Genomic DNA, 19,596 nt, shown 5'->3' on the forward strand with positions numbered 1-19,596 from the left:
AATCATCGATAGCTGCGGGTTAGTTGTAAGTACATGTAGTTTGTAAAATTGTAAAATCTATGGCATAAAGTTACATTTTACTGTTTTGGATAAGTTTCTATGTTACGCTCATTGTTAACATGGTGATGCTCTTTTTCTCTTTGGTTTTATTTACTTTCAGTTTTGCTTTGCGGTATTTTACGTTACTTACCTTACGTCTTAAACAGTTAACATTAAAATGCTTGCATACTATCATTCACAACGTTCAATAATGAGTATTATTTTGAGTGACATCGATGATGAGTTGACATAAATGTGTATGAAATGTTCGTTTTAATGTATATGTGTGCATGTTGTGACATTTAATAAGAATATTGAGATTTAAAATTGATATTATATATAATGGCTTACTTAAAATTGAGTGAATTTGTTAAGTAGAAACCAAAAAAATAGTTTAAGTGACATCAATGAAGAATAGAGAAAATTGTGTGATATAATATTTATTCCAGTATATGAGACAATTATTATATTTTTTTTGCTCGAATTGAGTGAGTTTGTATATTAAAGTGAAAATAAAATTAAAGTAAAAAATTGTCTCAAAAATATTTTTACAAATTTTATGAATTGAGTGACATCAGTAAACTAAGCCTTAATAATATCAAATAATTGCAATATTTTTAACTTGAGCATAAAATATTTGAGTGATTTTCGAGTGAGTTTGTAAATTAAAGTGAAAATAAAATTAAAGTAAAAAATTTTCTCAGAAATATCTTTAAAAGTTTTGTGAATTGAGTGACATCAGTAAATTTAGTCTTAATAATATCAAATAATTGCAATATTTTTAATTTGAGCATAAAATATTTGAGTGATTTTCGAGTGAGTTTGTAAATTAGAAACAAATAATATTAAATTTAAAAAATTAATTATGAGAAAGTATTTTCAAAATTCAAATAAGTAGTGTTTAACCTTAAACAAGGTGTTTAAGGATTTTAAAATGAGTGTACAAGACGGAAAAATATATTTTTGCGTAATAAAGCGCGATTTTTTAAAAAATCACTCAGTAAATTATAAAAATTTTGTGAAATTAGCTATGCTATATCTTCAAATATTAAATAATTGCAATATTTTTAATTTGAAAATAATATAAAAAGTGATTTATGAGTGAGAATTGAGTGAGTTTTGTAAATTATAAAAAATTAGATTAAAATAAAAAATGTTATTGTGAAAATCTAATCTTTGATTTAAATATGTAAATTTTGAATGAGTGTAAAAATCAACTTTGCAAATGATTTTTGCTTAATAAAGAGAGATTTGCTCAAAAATCACTCAATAAATCCTACACATTGAGTTATATCAGTGTTGCTATGTCTTAATAATATCAAATCATTGCAATGTGTTCAATTTAAAAAAAAAATATAAAAATAATTTTTGAGTGAAAATTGAGTGAGTTTCGTAAATAAACTATGAGAAATTATTTTAAAACTTCTTATAAGTGGTATTAAACCTTGAACAAGATATGTAGGGATTTTTGAATGAGTGTAAAAAAAATATGATTTCTTAGTAATAAAAAGCAAATTTCTCATAAATACCTTAATAAATTTAAAAAACTGAGTGATATCAGCAATGTTAAGCCGTAATAATAACAAATTAATGCAAAATTTTTAATTGAGTGATCTTTGGGTGAGAATTGAGTGAATTTGTAAATTAAAAATAAGAAACAAATTAACTTTAATTAAAAAAATAAATACGAAAAATTTTTAAAATTTACAAAAGTTAATCTTTGATCAAAATATATAATAATGAGTGTAATAAAATTTAAAAATGATTTTTGCGCAGTAAAGAGCGATGGGAAATTATTTTAAAATTAATATATGTAGGTTATGCTAAACCTTGATCAAGAAATCCAAGGATCATTTAGAAATGAGTTTAAAAGGACGAAAAAAAGTTTTTTTGGCGTAATTAAGACCAATTTTTTCATAATTCACTCAAAAAATTATATAAACTGAGTGATATTGGGAAATACTAAGCCTTAGTAATATTAAATCATCGCAATATTTTTAATTTTATAATAAACTAATTGAGTGATTTTTTTGAGTGAAAAATTTTGATAAAGGATTTTTGAGTGAGAAGAACTAAGTTGATAGAGATGTAGCTAATCAATTGAAATATGAATTTTATGAATTAATATCAAATTATTGCAATAATTTTACTTTTATAATAAAACAATTGAGTAATTTTTGAGTGAGATTTCTAGATATATATGTTATATGTAGCAGATGAAATGAATTTTTATAAATTGAAAACTTATTTACTATTAAATCAAACAAAATAATTTCTTAAATTGGATTGTACCCTCATAAAACACTCGAGGGAAAAACATTTTTTGAGTGCTTTCGAAAGGGCAATGATAGTATGAAATTGTGAATATTATTTAGGTACTTACTGTTTTTCAATGTTCATTGTTAATATATGATAAAATAATTTTGTTATAAAACACTTGAGTGAAATAAAATTCTTGAGTGATTTCGAAAAGGCAATAATTTTATGAAGTTATGAAATTAACAAATAAATTAATGAGTAAATGAGAATCTTGAGTGAAATGAGAAATGAATACTTATACATATATATGTATGTACATACACTGTTTTAAATTGAGTGACTCAAAGACTAAATATATGATGGTGAGTAGAAATATGCTTTCATTGAAGTTCAAATAAATGCTTGAGCAAATGAGTATGTTGAGTGGAATGTGCACATAAAAGTGAATACTTCTCCATAATTGAGTCATTTTACTAATAAAACACATTTTTACTAAGCCACTGAGCCACGAAAAGAGTTGAATTTTAACAAAAACTAGTTTCAAAACAGTTATTAGCCTTCAAATACAAAAAAAAACGTATAACCTCTCTAGTAAAATAATTTCAACTCCAATTATCGCAAATTGAGTGATTTTATGAGTGAGTGTGCGCGTGCGATGAGTGAAATGTTTGCATAACAGTGTGCGTTACTAATGATCTACACTTTAATGGGTGAGCGTGAAATTCAATTATATTGCGTGAGTGTTTTTTTTTTATGAGTGAGTTTTTTTTTTTGTGAAAAAGCTAAAAAAATAAGTGCTGCTTACATTATGAGCTACGTGCTAACTGACATATGTACTAGCGCCGTAAATTTAATTCGTTAATGAGCTTCTTCGTTATGACTTTCAACTATAATTATGCTTCACTCGGCTAACGGCTCATGATTTTTGAGTGTTACATCTATACTACGCACATAAGCACTTAACTATAGCTAAACATGGTTCGTGACTGATCGCGTCGCGTTTCAAAGTTTGAATGTTTTTTTTTTTTGTTGTTATACAGTTAGGCTTTACGCTTACACCGGCATCAAAAAATTTCTTTCATTGCTTGTATTTTTTTGTTTTTATTGTTGTAGCAGCATACATATACACAAAATACGCACGTTAACTGTAAATATTACAACCAATGCATAACTGATTGCACCGCCAACTTCTTACGTGGCACAATGTCACGCTGCTCTCCCCCGCTCTCCGCCGTTGTGCTCTTAGCCCTTCTCCTTGTAAACGCTCTCTAAATTTCAAGTTATGCTACTAAAAATCGGTAGTCAAATATCGTTTGTCTTGTTATTGTTGTTGCTGCCGGCGGTTGTCATCTTCTGCTGATTATTATTATTCTGTGTGTTTGTTGTTGCTGCCGCATGTGTCTCCACAATGGTTACCACATCCACCGACGTCATTTGCGTCTCCATTGTTGCGCGGCGTTGAGCTGCTGCCGCCGCCACCGCCGCTGCCGCCACACTTTGCACTTGTTCGATTGTCTTGTTTGTTGTAATAGTCTGTTGTAGTTGCTGGTGTTGCTGTTGTTGCTGCTGCTGTTGCTGTTGTGCTGTTAATACGCCAATATTAACTGTGGTTGTATTCGCTGTAATTGTTGTTGTTGTGTTTGTATTAGTTGTCACCGTGGTGGTGGTTTGCGCCACATCCATATTCAATTGTCTGCTAATCTCCATGTCGATGGCCTCCGCATCCTCCGGATAACGCTCGGAGCAAAAGATGGCGCCCTCACGCAGCAATTTTAACAGGTTAATTCGGTCCTCAGCGTTTCGCTTTGCACACAATGGTCTGCAGTGGAGAGAAAAAGCACAAAAAAATACACAAAATATTAAAGATTATACTCTACATTATATTATAATAAAACGCTCAGCGTGTGAGTGAAAGTATGAGTGAAACCATTGAGTACATAATAGCAGTCAGCTGCATGAATGAACACTCGATTTATATGAAAAAAAAATCTTTAATATTTTTGTAAAGGCTTTCATATTTCGTTACTAGCTACAAAAGGTTTACGGCTAAGTTCGTTCTCATATATTTTATGTACTCAATGGTCGTGAGTTTTAACTCAATAAATATCTAGCTTATGAGTGTAATGAGAGCGCATATTACAAAACTATTTTTTACATTACAACAACAAGAAAGTAATGTAAGTAGTTACGAAAATAAAACGAAAGCAGTGAATTTATGATATTTGAGATGACCTTATACCTACATATGATACCTATAGTCGTACGATCTGAACAATATTTTCGAAATTTGTAGCATTGTCTTGAACCACAAGCCGTGCCATATTTCATGAAGATATCTTGTAAAAACTCGCCATATTTCGTGAGGATATCTTGTTAAAAAATATCTTTCCATACAACAATTTGATTTGAACGGTCAGGTTGCACGACAACTATATGCTATAGTGATCCGATCTGTATAATATCTTCATATTTTGTAGCATTGTGTTGGAAAGCAATATATGCCAAATTACGTGAAGATATCTCGTTAAATAAAGACGTTTTCCAAACAAGCACTTGATTCCGATACGCTATAGAAGTCCGATCTAAACTATTTCTTCGAAGATAGCACCACTGTCTTAGGTAACAACAGATGCCGAATTCCATGAATATATCTCGCCAAATGAAAAAGCACCTAAACGATCGGAATAGTTTGTATGATAGCACTATTGTATAGTGGTCTGATATCAACGGTTTCGAAGAAGAAGCAGATTTTTGAAGTGTAAAGAATGTGTGCAAATTTTGAAATCGATAACTCAAAAACTCAGAGACTTTTTCGTGTATACACAATCAGACGAGCTTGAATAAATCCGCTCAGCTCATCACACTGATCATTTATAAAGGATCTCCGGCGTTCACTACGAAACCAAGCGGCAAACTTAATATAACCATAAGTTAATAAGCCAAATTCTGGCCATAAATATTAATAAATGATTTCTGAAAACTTGAATCTCTTTACAATTTTAGTTAGGCTCAGGGAAATGGACGAAACTTTATTAATTTTGATATTGGAGTGTTTAAAACAATACCACATTTGCAAGTAGATTCGGAAGATCTAACGAGCAGAGCTCATCGGCATAAATGCCATCTTGCATATAGTTTCAAAGATATCGCCGAAATTATTAGACTCAGAGAAACTGAGCATCCAAATGAACAACATGTCTGAACATACGGAAATCCTCATACGCTTTGACTTTATACGAGATGTTTGGTTCATGGAATCGCCAAACCAAAATCTAAAAGATTTTATACCTGATCTTTTGAATCATGGAGTATTAAATCAAACTCTGGCGGCTTTTTTCCGCCAACATACCTGTGAGGGATTTGTGGGTGGGTTGAAACCATTCCAAAAGTGGGGCAGTAAGCTACTTTCCGAATGGATCAGAAACTCTCTATCAACTTCAGTTTCAAACTTCCAAGGTTGCTGCCATTAAATTAACGGTAATTTTAGGAAATAGAAATTAAAATCCGGGGCAAATTACGTGAGTCGCCTCATTCCACAATGACGATTCGAAACGGTGAAGTTTTATATTCAAAACAGCTGTCCGCGTGCATATTGCCGAACCATTACCACACAGTCTTTCGAAGTTAGTGGCCAAAATAGTTGTATTCAAGGAGTTTACAACTCATTTGAGATCCACAAAACGGCATTACATAATTTAAAACTACTATTTGGATTGTCGATTGTACCAAAACTTTGATTTTGCTATATTTTAACAAAATCAAACAACAAAAAAGACAAGGAGCGTTTGTGAACGAAGTCGGTAAGCGTAAGATTATTGTGTCTCTCCACAATGGCCCAAAAAAGCTCAAGGGACAACTACCATCAAAAGTCACAGTTTCGACCACGAAAATGCAAAAAGGATCTACGTTTTCTCCAGGGCTGAAGAGGTGGACAAGAAAGGTCTGTTCTGAGTGCTCCTTTACTACTCATACGACCCCGATAACTATCAAAGTACACGCCACAAATACATACTCAAGTCGGTAGACGGCAGCTCATGGAAAAAGGAGCCTTTATTTTTTGCATTATACATATATGAGTTTCAGTTGTAGAACTCAGTACATTAAGTAATAAAGGCTTCTTATTTTTCTTTATTGGTGTAGGCACCGCTTAGGCTTGGTTATAGCCAAGTTTACAATAGCGCGTCAGTCGTTGTTCCTTTTCGCTGTTTGGCGCCAAATGGAGATTCCAAGTGTAGCCAGGTCCTCTCCATCTGGTCGTTCCAACGGAGTTGAGGTATTCCTCTGCTTCCCCCGGCGGGTCGATTGATCTCAGAGCTGGAGTGTTTTCATCCATACGGACGATATGAGCAAGCCTGCGCCATAATCTTGCGTAAAACCTTTCTCTCGACTCATCAGATGTGGTCATACTCCATGCCTCTTAGATGCCATACAGCATGGCGAGAATTATGAGTGATTTGTAGAATTTGGCCTTTGTTCGTCGAGAGAATACTCTATTTCTCAATTGCCTAATCTAGTAACACCTGTCGGCAAAGGAACTGCGTTGGATTTCGAAGCTGTCGCTCCTGAAGCTCCTTTTCGAGCTGTAAAAAGACTTCAAATTTATTTATTTTCACGGATTTTTTCTAAAATTTGGCGCATCTAGTCAGCTGTTGATTTTTCCGGCCTGAAGCCACTCTAATAAAGTCCAATCAGTTTGTTGGCGGTGGTCTTCAGTCTTTCACACAGTGAACTCGATAGAACTTTATATGCGATGATGTTAAATTTTATTCGTCGATCATGCTTTCCTCCTACCATAACAAAGAAGCTACTGCATGCTTCTTATCAGTCCTTCGCCGCCGTATTTGAATGCTCGGCCGACAATCCATCGATCCCCGCCACTTTATTGTTCTTCAAACAGATAATTGCTGTTCGGGTTCACCATTTCCTGGTGTTATGCTTTCACTCCCATTCAGCAGGCTGGAGTAGTGTTTCCTCCAAAATTCCAGTAAGCTCTGGGCATCAATCACTTGATCATCTATGGGAGATCACAAGAGTATGCTCCGGTCTTGAAACCATATGTTAGTCTCCGCATCTTTTCGTAGAATTTTTGAGCATTACCCTTGTGAAGCTTGTGAAGCTCTTCGTACTCACGCATTTCGGGCTCAATAAAGGCTTAAATCTAGAATATTTCAACAGTAGGAACTGTAATATCCAACCACTCACAAAATTAGTCAAAGAATACGTCAAGACACGATCTCGTTTTCTTAAATATTTATTTTTAAAAATATATTCCATAAAAACTAACTGACTTTAATATATGTGTTTTCTAACATCACCATAAACTTGCAACTTTCAGTGCTGATGTCTTCACATAAAAAAGCTTTCTCAATTTTCAATACCACATACCGTTATGCAGCACAAAAACTCATTAACGTCATTCAAAATGAACGTTTCAGCAAAATATTTCCCGCTTTCACACACCGCCGATTTCGAGGGGACCGCAACAGCCAATCATGCACCACCGATTAACGGTGTTTTCTTGTGAAAATTTTTAAATTTTCAAACCACACATTCTAAGCAAAAAGCAGCGATGCAGCAAGCAAAAGAGAAATACAAAAACGCATATTTAAAGACGACAACGTTTGTATGTGTGTGTGTGTGTATGGGTGTGTTTTTTATGTGAGCAATTTAAAAGCACGTGAACGCAACCACCGAAGAAAACCATTAATTTAACGGTATTTTTGCATTTAACAGCGTTGGAAAACCACCCATTAAGGTACATGTATATGCAGTAAGGGGTCGCTGGTTATACGAGGGTGAACAAAAAGTATTGTGGACCCGGATGTTGGAGTGAAATTTTCGCTCTTTTGCAGATTGGAATTTGTTTGGAAGTAGCAAACATTCATAAGAGGCATCCCTATTCGAGAACTTAAGAATATTTCTAAGTCTTCTCTTATTTCTTCTAAGAATAATAGTCTCTTTTCTCAAATGGGAATATTCTTTTTTCCTTCGCATAATATAGAAGATAAATGGATGCAAAATTTATTGTTTTTATCCACAAAAAGTCGTAATTGGAGAATATATTCTTAATAGTGCTGCCACCTATTTGAAAATTCTTTAAACCGGGCTGCCACCTATTTAAGAAATATAAATACATAAAATCTATAATTTAATTAATGTTAAAAACACTTTTTGAACGATTTAGAAAAAATATTGCTGATAAGTGTTGCCACCAGTTTATGTTTTTTAAAGTAATCGTTAAATATTGAAAAAAACATATGAAATATTACGTGGACGACAAACTTAAGAGCTTTAAAAATATTTTTTTTTTATATATTTTACAAAAGCGTTGCCACCTGTTTCAAAAAAATCTGCGTAAGCTAACTGGTACTAGTGCATTTAAAGAACAATTATTTATTAAGCAGATTAATGAGATATTTTTGATAAGAGTTGCCACTTATTTAAAAACAATATCAACTTCGTAACTGTTGTTGATGCATTTCAAAAACAATTATTAATTAAGCAGATTTAAGAAAATTTTCTGGTGAAATATTTTAAAAAGAGTTGCCACTTATTTAAAAACAATATCAACGTCGTAACTGTTGTTGGTGCATTTTAACACTATACATACACACATACACACAATTTAAGTTTAAGTTTATTAAACGCTATACAAAAAGATACACAAAACTACGCAGAAAAGTTGCAATTAAAAATATTTCTGAAAAGTGTTGCCACTAGTTTAAAACTTTATTTTTACAAAATTTAATTGTTAAAATACATTCAATTATACAACAACGCATGTTAAAGTAAATTTTCCGTCAAAAATTTTTACGAAAAGGGTTGCCACCTATTCTAAATTCAATACAGCCAAGTTCAAAGTATTGCTACCAGCAACACTTGTTATACAAATTAAATTTATTAGGCAACCAAAGGCATTAAAAAGGCTTGCAGTTTAAAATATTTCTAAGCAGTGTTGCCACCAGTTCAAAATGTTTTTCACAAAATTTAATTGGCAAATTTTTTTTTTTTTACAAAATTTAATTGATAAAATAATTTACATATTACAACGAAAAAGCTTAACGAAAAATTTTAGTCATCTTTTTTGAAAAGAGTTGCCAACTGTTTTAAAAAATCTCCACATCTTAACTGTTGCTAATACATTCCAAGAACCGTTCTTAAATGAATTATATTTAAAAGATAAATATTACTAAGCAGCAAGTTTGCTGTAAAAAATGTTTTCGAAAAGTGTTGCCAGCAGTTTACTTTTTTTTATGTTTTGTTTCTGCGAAATTTCAATAATGCAATAATTAAATGTTATAACAAAACTAAATTTTAGAAAAAAGTTATTAAGAAAATTTTGAGACAAATTTACATATTTTTGAAAAGCGTTGCCATTTATTTGAAAACAAAATGTGCATAACTCAACTGTTGGTAATGAAATTAAACAACCTTTATTAAATAATTTTCTTTTAAAGATAAATAAAACTAAGCAGTAAGCTTTCTGTAAAAAATATTTCCGAAAAGTGTTGCCAGCAGTTTACTTTTTTTGTTAATTTTCATTTTACAAATTTTGTTATAATTGAATATTACAACAAACCAAAATTTAAGAAAAAAATACTCAGAAAATTTTCGGACGGTTATATTTTTGAAAAGAGTTGCCATTTATTTGAAAAAAGTGTATATCTTAGCTGTTGCTAATGTATTTAATCTAGAATTACTTTATAAATAACGCCAAGAGTAAAGTTGCATTACAAAATATTTCCAAAAAGTGTTGCCACCAGTTAAATATTGTTTTTTTTCAACATTTGAACAATACAATAATTAGATGTTACAAAAAAGCAAAATTTAGGAAAAAAATTACTAAGAAAATTTTGAGACCAAACAGCTTTTGAAAAGCGTTGCCACTTATTTGAAAAAAAATGTTCATATCTTAACTGTTGCTAATGCATTTCAGCAAAAGCTATTGTATAAATAGCACCAAACAGTGAGTTTGCATTAAAAATATTTCCAAAAAGTGTTGCCACCAGTTAAATATTGTTTTTTTTTTTAACACTTGAATAATGCAATAATTAAGTGTTCCAAAAAAGCAAAATTTAAGAAAAAAATTACTAAGAAAATTTTGAGACCAAAAAGTTTTTGAAAGCGTTGCCACTTATTTGAAAAAAAAAATGTTCATATCTTAACTGTTGCTAATGCATTTTAGCAAAAGTTATTGTATAAATAACACCAAACAGTGAGTTTGCATTAAAAATATTTCTAAAAAGTGTTGCCACCAGTTTAACATAATATTTTTTTTTTCAAAATTTGCATGATACAATAATAAAATGTTACAAAAAAGCAAAATTTAAGAAAAAAATTACTAAGAAAATTTTGAGACCAAAAAGTTTTTGAAAAGCGTTGCCACTTATTTGAAAAAAAATGTTCATATCTTAATTGTTGCTAATGCATTTTAGCAAAAGTTATTGTATAAATAACACCAAACAGTGAGTTTGCATTAAAAATATTTCTAAAAAGTGTTGCCACCAGTTTAACATAATATTTTTTGTTCAAAATTTGCATGATACAATAATAAAATGTTACAAAACAGCAAATTTTAAAGAAAAAATTTTTAAAAAAAATTTCGCCCAGTTAAATTATAGAACAGAGTTGCCACTTACATATGTATTTCAAAAAAAAAATGCATAACTTAATTGTAGTTATAAACTAGTAACTAAATATATTGAGTCTCAATACTATTCATAGCACCCACGTACGCTTAACCGTATACTCAGTCCGAACAAAAAGAAACTGTGGGCAACCAGCCAAACACACTCCTGCTGTGTTATCCTTTGTGTGATAAAGTATAAATGTTTATCTGGTTTGTATGCAGATGACGTTTTCATTATTCAATGTGCACACAGCCACTCAAATATATGTAAACATGCAGTGCACACATTTTTTCACACAAACACATTTCCATATAAGTGGTTACAGCAGACCTGCGGGATGCTAGCTCCCAGCAATGTAAGGTAAGTGCCTTGAAAACGACAGCTGACCATCAGCACAGGCGCCACAAATGATTGACTGCGCGAAAGCATAACTGTGTCTGCGTGCACCTTTGTGCTATGCGCTATTATGCGCGAGTAAGCGCCATATCTACATATGTGTATATATATATGTACATAGCGCTATTGAAATTTGTACGCTCAAAGGACGCCGACAAAGCTGCAGAAACCTTTGTTGGCATTGTAATGTATTTAATTGCATAACCGCGCCACATACGCCCCTATATAGGTACAAACATATACTACTTACGCCTAAGTGAGTTATAGTTGCAGTCGGCATGCGAGCTCTCTTCCGCCCACTTCTCAGGTGAGTAAATCGCTGTGTGCGAAAAACGTTTCCATTTATAACACTTTATTAAATCATTTGTAGCTGTTGGCTTTTGTTGCATGCAACACATGCTCGTACCTGCCTGAACATACACACATATGAATATTTCAATGTTGTCGGTCAAGCTGCCGTTTCTTGTTGCTGGCCTGCCGTGACAGCAGCGGCCCCGGCAACGTGATGCATTATTCATGCGCCTGCTTCGTGTCGCATATTTTTCCATTACGACATCGCCCGCCTCAACGCTCACCGCAGTTGAGTACAAGCAAGTTTTTCACAGTTCGCAGCCGGTTAGTAGACCAATAGGCTTGCTGGCTGCCGTCAACGTTTCCAAATTGCATTATATCTTACATTTTCGGCGAGTGCACATTGCAACTATTTTTACTCCAGCTTGTTTTCCAACACTTTCAGCCAATTTCGTACTTCCCTTTTTTCCATAAAATCTCCGCCTATTTGCCGTTATGCATAAAGCATAATGCTTTATGACCGTCAAAGGCTGACTTTGCCAAGGAAATATCAAATTCCAGTGCAAAGCCTTCAGCCACATTTATCAAAAAATTGATAAATTGTCTTGCTTCGCACAAAAAAGGGTTGCCTAAAATTGCTAATGGCAGCTTGCTTTGCTGCCAAAAGGATAGCGAAAAAAATCTTGAGTGCTGAAAAAGAATTAAATACTAAATTATGGCTTTTGTGAATTTCGCATTATTTCTGTACACTTTTACATTGAAAATGTTCTTTGATGTTAAGAATATTCGTGAAATTATTAAAAAGTGTCTACCGAATTCTCTTTTTAACTAATTAAAGGTTTATTCAAGTACTACCAACTTGGAGGTACCCGTACACCTCATCTAATATCTAAGTGAACATTTTTAAGTATTTTTTAATACGTGTGGCTTTCTATAAGCCAATACTTTTTTCGGAGTTAATCTGCCTGATAGCTGTTACTTGATATATAATCAGTTTGATTTGCCCTTTTATGAAGAGATTTACTACGGAATCAGATTTACAAACCATGCAAATTTATTACCTAAATAATGGTTCGGTTCCGGCAACGCAACGCACAGCGTCCAATCCTCGCTCGATATAGCATACCGTTCAGTACCGTACCGTCCAGCATACCGAACTTTACAACCTGGCCGAGAGGGGTAATGCTCGAAAATTCTACGAAAAGATGCGGCGACTAACAGAAGGTTTCAAGACCAAAGCATACTATTGCAGAACGCCCAAAGGTGATCTATGACTGATGTCCAAAACATACCGAAATTATGGAGGAAACACTTTTCCAGCCTGCTGAATGTCAGTGAAAGCAAACCACCAGAGGATGGTGATCCCGATTCTCCAATCGATGACGAAGAGGCAGACGTTTCATTGCGCGACTATGACGAAGTTCGAATAGCAATTAACCGCCTGAAGAACAACAAATCGGCGGGGGCCGATGGATTGCCGGCCGAGCTATTCAAACACGGCGCGAAGAACTGATAAAAAGCATGCATCAACTTCTTTATAGAATACGGTCGCACGAAAGCATGCCCGACGATTGGAATTTAAATGTCATCTGTGCCAACTACCGTGGGAAAAGCCACCTCAACATCGCATATATACAAGTAAATAGAACCTTATAGCGTAATATGTGAAAGATTAAAGCCCACCCTTAACAAGCTGATTGGACCTTATCAGTGTGGCTTTAGTCCCAGAAAATCAACAACTGACCAGATATTCACCATGCGCCAAATCTTGGAAATGACCCATGAAAAGTGAATCGACACACACCACCTCTTCGTCGATTTCATAGCTGATTTTAACAGCACGAAAGAGAACTGCCTCCATGTCTAGTTTCGATAACCCCGCAAAACTAATACGGCTGTGTAAACTTACGTTGAGCAATATCAAAAGCTCCGTCAGGATCGGAAGGGACCTCTTCGAGACTTCCGATACCAAATGAGGTTTCATACCAGACGACTCCCTGTAGGGGCGTAGACACCGCTTACGTGGTTACAACAACGCGCCAGTCGTTCTTCCTTTTCACTGTTTGGTGCCAATTGGAGATTCCAAGTGTAGCCAAGTCCTTCTCCATGAGATCTTTCTAACGAGGTGGAGGTCTTCCTCTTCCTCTGCTTCCCCCGGCGTATACTTCGTCGAATACACCCATACCTGAAATGTTTTCATACATTCGGACGGCATGACCTAGCCGCCATAGCTGATGTCTCTAAATTCGCTCAAACATTCAATTGTCGTAGATCTCGTACAGCTCATCGTTTCATCGACCACGGTATTCGCCGTTGCTAATGCTCAAAGGACCATAATTCTTCTGCATAACCTTTATCTCGAAAACTCGTAACGTTGACTCATCAGATGTTACTATCGTCCATGCATCTGTACCATATATCAGGACGGGGATGGTGAGTGACTTGTAGAGTTTGGTCTTTGTTTGTCGAGAGAGAACTTTACTTCTCAATTGCCTACTCAGTCCGAAGGAGCAGCTGCTGGCAAGAGTTATTCTGCGTTGGATGTCAAAACTAATACTGTTGATGGTGTTGATGCTGGTTTCAAGATACAAGTAGACGAAATTATCTACAGCTTCGAACTTATGACTGTTAACAGTGACGTGGCACCCAAGTCACGGGTACGACGACTGTTTGTTTAATGACAGGAGATATTTTGCCTTTCCCTCACTTACTTCAAGACCCATTTTCCTCACGTCTTTGTTTAACCTGTAGACAGCAGACCTAAGGTTGTTTAAATTGAATTAAAATTGTGACTGTCTCTTTCTCCTTTGGCTCTACAACCGTGGGTCGGTCTGGGCCGACCAAATTTTCGCCAGCTGTATCAATCTTTTTTCGAGATCACGCCAGTTGTACATACCAGTTACGTACAGATCCTTATACATTTGGTATTTCCATTGGATGTGTGAAAGCCCTTGTCGTGAGCGCGAACGGCTCCAACAATCTTGCAGAGAACAGTTTTCTCTAAAGGTCCAAGTGCTTTCTCATCCCGGTTTGTCTTAGTCCATGCTTGTGGGCCGTATAATAGAACGGCAATGATAAGAAGCTATTTGAGCCTATTCTTGACAAGAAAAGAGTCTGCTTCTTAATTGTCTACCGATCCTAAAGTAATATATTTGCCAACATTGAGTTGAATACACACCGATTTTCTTTCTAAGCCAGGTTCAACTCGAGCTAACACTATCAAGTATATATGTCACCCTAATAAAGGAAGAATTGGACTATGTAAAAAGTTTAGGTAGATTCTTAGCTTCACAGTTTCATTTTTTTTAGTCAATATCTCGGTGAAAAAGAGAAACAATACCTACGACTAACAAGGATATACTAACTGGTACTGATTAGAAGTCTTCCTTGGGGACTCTTTCTAAAACTCTGGCAGCAATATTATATTGAGCAAGACAAAGGACTCTCTCAACAAATATATGTATAGTATGATCGATATCGTAAGTATGAATATATATGTATGTTTGAATGGAAAATATATACGCTTAGAAGTAATGGTTAATACGAGGATAGTTTGATACCTTCATGACTTTTTGCATACCGAAAGTATCACTCTGCGTGGTTGAAACGCAATCTTTTTCTTTTTTGAACGCAAGGAGTATCCAAAAAAATCGGTATATTATTGGAGATGGACTTTTATCGGCTACCTTTGGGGCCATAAAACGGAAGGCAGTTGCTATTTCAATTGAAACGCGACACACAGCCATATCAAACTATCCTCGTATTTACGTATAATGCATAGAAATAAATGAAAGAAAAGCACATCGAGACAAAGATTGTGGGGGGGATAACCACCACATCTGGGCCTCTCCCCCTAACCTGCCTGAATCCTTCAACTGCTCCATAAAATCCTTTCCCGTTATATCCACCAACGAATTGGGATCCATGTTCGACAAAGAATCCAAATCCGGATCGCTCAACACCGACACATTGCACAGATTATTTTGCAGTTGGCCAACCAATTGTTTGATACGCGCCGTCTCGGCCACAGCATCGGTGGTGTCACCGAGTTGCTCGCTGCCGACACCAAGACCGCCACCAACAATGCCGCTATTGCTGCCGCGATGATGACTGGTGATGGTGACATAGTTAGTGGGCTGAAAAGAGAAGAGGAAGAAAAAGAGTAAAATTATTATTTATATGCATTTGAAACGAATTTTCTTAAATAGCAATAAATTCCAAATAAAAAAACAGAAAAATATTGCGTTTTTCCTAGTAACAAGCCCTCTCTATTAAAAACATGAAAACTTTTTTAGCAGAATTTCTTTGTTGCCGAGCTCACTGTAGGCTTTTTAGCATTTACATTTACTATTGTGTTTTGATTTTTTCCTTCGGCAGCACACAACAATCCAGAAGAGCGAGATGAGATAACATCAATTCCACTCTTTCTCTCTTTCCCACATTCGTTGCTCCGTTGGTCCCTTTCGTCCATGCGGCAATTTGTCATGGTTTGTCACCATTTATATTTATGAGCCTTTGAAGTTTGAATTATAGAGTGCAACGCACACTGCTCACGAACAATACAAACAAACAAAAAAAATTAATTGTTGTATGTGAGAGCGCGGAGCTGTCCTTGAATCGGAAAGATACGACAGAGTTGGTGTAAAAAACTTCATAATTCCTCTTATAAAGCGCAAATTTGTAATGCTGAAATCCATGAATGGCGAAAGCTGCTAAGCTTCTTAGAATTTTTAAATTTAGCACGATTTACGGAAGATTGCTACGTTCCTAAATCTTGATAGCGTACCACCAGTTACAAGTACCAAATATTTATCAGTATTTGGTACACTTTTTGATTGTCTTTGCCGTCAACTCTTAAAATCATTTTGAAACTGCTGAATACTAATCAGTTCTTCCACTTGCTTTGGTCAATAGGAGAGACACTGTGTTCCATCAGAAGAACACCAGGCCACACAACTGATTCGGAGTAACTAACTAAGAGTAACTCGCCAGAACCACCGTGAGATTGATTAAGAGGTTCTTAAGCATCCATAAAAAGGTGCAGTTATAGAACAAAACGGTTTAAAATGATCTAAATCGAATCCATCTAACTTCACCAAATAAAACCATTAATCGAATGCTAAAATACTGGTTTTCTTATTACTAGACTTTGAATATATATTTCCATAACAATAACGGCTCTAATACCCAATATAAGACCCAATATATTCGACGCAGTACCCGCCGGGGGAAGCAGAGGAAGAGGAAGACCTCCACTCCGTTGGAAGGACCAAATGGAGAAGGACCTGGCTTCGCTTGGAATATCCAATTACCGCCACGTAACGAAAAAAAGAAACGACTGGCGCGCTGTTGTTAATTCGGCTATAATCGCGTAAGCGGTGTCTACGCCAATTAAGAAGAAGAATATAAGAGACACTTCCTCAGAGAAAATTATAGGAACTTGTCGACGCGTTTACCGATCTACCATGGGATTGCTTAAAACTGTTAATTTAATTGTTAATTTCTTCCAAACAACGAAACCTTTGTCATCTTTGTTTCAAGATCGCTAGTTCATCCCAAAAAGCAAACATAGTACAGAGAACCTTTCTAAGAATATTTACTATTTTGGAACTCTCGTTAATACATGCTCGCTTGTTCTAAAGACAAACCTATTACAGAAGATCTTTCTTAGAACTAGCTATCGAGCTTAGAACCATTTTGGATATCTCCACTATTTTTGTGGAGTTCTTAATCTAATCATGCAGTATCCCACCACCAACCAATCGTTACACATAGTTAGGCATCTAAAGATTCTGATCAATTGTTGATTCCTTCTTTGATGGCTTAAAAACCATCTCGTTTCTTTTGAAAACATAACGTTTACATATATAGTCTCTACCACTGTACAAGTTCTTCAGGCTTTCAACACATTTAAGTGTTGGAGATCTCTGTAATCACCGCTTGGCTGTCTGTCATTTGTCGGGATTGATTCGGACTCATATTGAAACAGACCGGAGTGGAGCATTATATTTAAAAGAAGAAGTTAGATGAATTCCGCTATATGCATTAATAGGAAGCATGGAGCTAGAGATTGTGATTGTTTAGTATTTTAATGTGGTCTCTAGGACTGCGGTTGTTTCGTCTTTTTACTATTTACAGTGTTTGGCCATGACTAGATCAGCTCTTGATGTCATGAATAAAAAGAAGGAAGCCCTTTTTAAACAATTGCTCTGAAAGTTTGTCATTTCGTTTACTTTATGACAAGCCACACTCATGTTTGATATTGGTTAGAATAGGTTAGGTAAATAGGCTTATATTCCTGAGACCACGAATAATAACTAGACTGCTAAAAACGCTGGTCCGTTGTGATGTCCAGAACTTCCAAGTACGGATCAAAAAGAGCGTCACATATCTACTAAGTGCCTAGAGCCAGCTAAAAATTTATTGAGCTGGTTAATATCTACACCAGCTAATTTGGCGGGTTCCAGAAAAAGTTTGGCCTACAAAATGCTTCAACCTTAGTTTGGCGAAAGCTGTATTATAAAGGAGAAAGTATATTATTTCCATTTCATCTTCAACCCTGCAGATTTGATAAGTTGCATCCTCCAAAATAGTTAACCTCACTGCGTGAGTGCCAATGGGAAAATGTCCAGTTAGGACACCTATCACTGGAACAGTGTGAACCTTGCAAAGAGCTAGTAGCTTCATCGAACTTTTGCGTTCCACTCTGTGCTAGAGGGCTTTCACAATCCCTCAAGTGCTGGCTGCTGAGATCAATCGACAAAAGACTCCAACTCCAACTTTGCGAATGAGAAAATGTGGAATGGCATTAAGTGCCATTGTTGGTGTTGTACGCAGTGCACCACTGATTCCAATGAGAGCTTTTCGAACATGTTCCAGTACGGTTTTTTTCCACCAGACAAATACACCATAGAACAGTATTGGCTTAACTACGGTTTCATAAAGCCAAAGCAGAACTCTTGGTGAAAGTCCCCATCTCTTTTCAATAGCTTCTTTACAACAATATAAAGCGAACAATGCTTTTTGCACCCTCTACTCAATATTGGGCTTACATGATAGCATTCTATCAAGGGTTAGGTCCTAGTACTTAACCTTTTCGATAGGGTGAAGCCGAGCCAGCACTCCATCCGTTCTTTCTTTTGGCTGTTTGGCACCAATTGGAGATTCCAAGTGTAGCCAGGTCCTTCTCCACTGGTCTTTCTAGCGGAGTGGAGATTTTCCTCTTCCTATGCTTCCCCCGGCAAGTACTGCGTCGAGAGCTGGAGTGTTTTCATCGATTTGAACGACATAACCAAGCTGTAACCGCTGTCTCTTCAGCTGAACCATGTCAATGACGTGGTATATCTCGTACAGCTTATCGTTCCATAGACTACGGTACGTTGCCAATGCGTAAAGTACCATAAATCTTCCGTAGAACCTTTCTCTCGAAAACTCGTAACGCCGGCTCATCAGATCTTGTCATCGTCCATTACCTACGACTTCAAAGTTATGCCTGTCAACAGTGACGAAGTAACCAGGTCGTAAGTGCGATGACTGAAGATGCCCTCGTTCAATATCAGACTATTTTTTTCGCTTCTTTATCTATTTTGGAGAAAGCAGAACTATCGGCACGGTTGTTGATATCAATGATATCATTATCGGCGTACGCCGAGTATACTCTTGTCGAAGATTGTGCCTTCTCGATTCAGCTTTGCAGCTCATATTATTTGCTCCAACAGATTGAAGAAGTCGCATGACAGGGAGTCGCCTTGTTCTAAACATCGTTTGATATCGAACGGCTCGGACTGAGCTTTCAGTATTGCTCAACGTCAGTTTACACAGTCGTATTTTCTACCTCCTGGTAACCAGTTCACTTTTATTTGGATTGACAGCTAGACCGCTTATTTCCGCCCAGCTAGCTACCAAATTGAGGTACCCTTGTGCAACATCATTTACATTTACAGTTAGAATATTTAATTTCCAAATTTTCGCTTTATTATTT

The 19,596-nt window shown here is 35.4% G+C and overlaps 1 protein-coding gene across 1 annotated transcript in view; it reads right to left on the minus strand.

The window, feature by feature from the left end:
• Positions 1-3,383: 3,383 nt before the first annotated feature.
• Positions 3,384-19,596, minus strand: part of LOC120772224 (DNA fragmentation factor subunit alpha-like) — a 109,439-nt gene continuing 93,226 nt past the window's right edge. Inside the window, exons 3-4 of the mRNA XM_040100709.1 lie at positions 15,474-15,751; positions 3,384-4,117 (exon numbers count right to left, since the gene is read on the minus strand). Of these exons, the coding sequence (XP_039956643.1) occupies positions 3,601-4,117; positions 15,474-15,751 (795 nt within the window). The 3' untranslated portion in view covers positions 3,384-3,600. The remainder of the gene's footprint in view (positions 4,118-15,473; positions 15,752-19,596) is intronic.

Source organism: Bactrocera tryoni, chromosome 3 (assembly GCF_016617805.1).
Source record: "Bactrocera tryoni isolate S06 chromosome 3, CSIRO_BtryS06_freeze2, whole genome shotgun sequence".
Lineage (NCBI taxonomy): Eukaryota > Metazoa > Arthropoda > Insecta > Diptera > Tephritidae > Bactrocera > Bactrocera tryoni.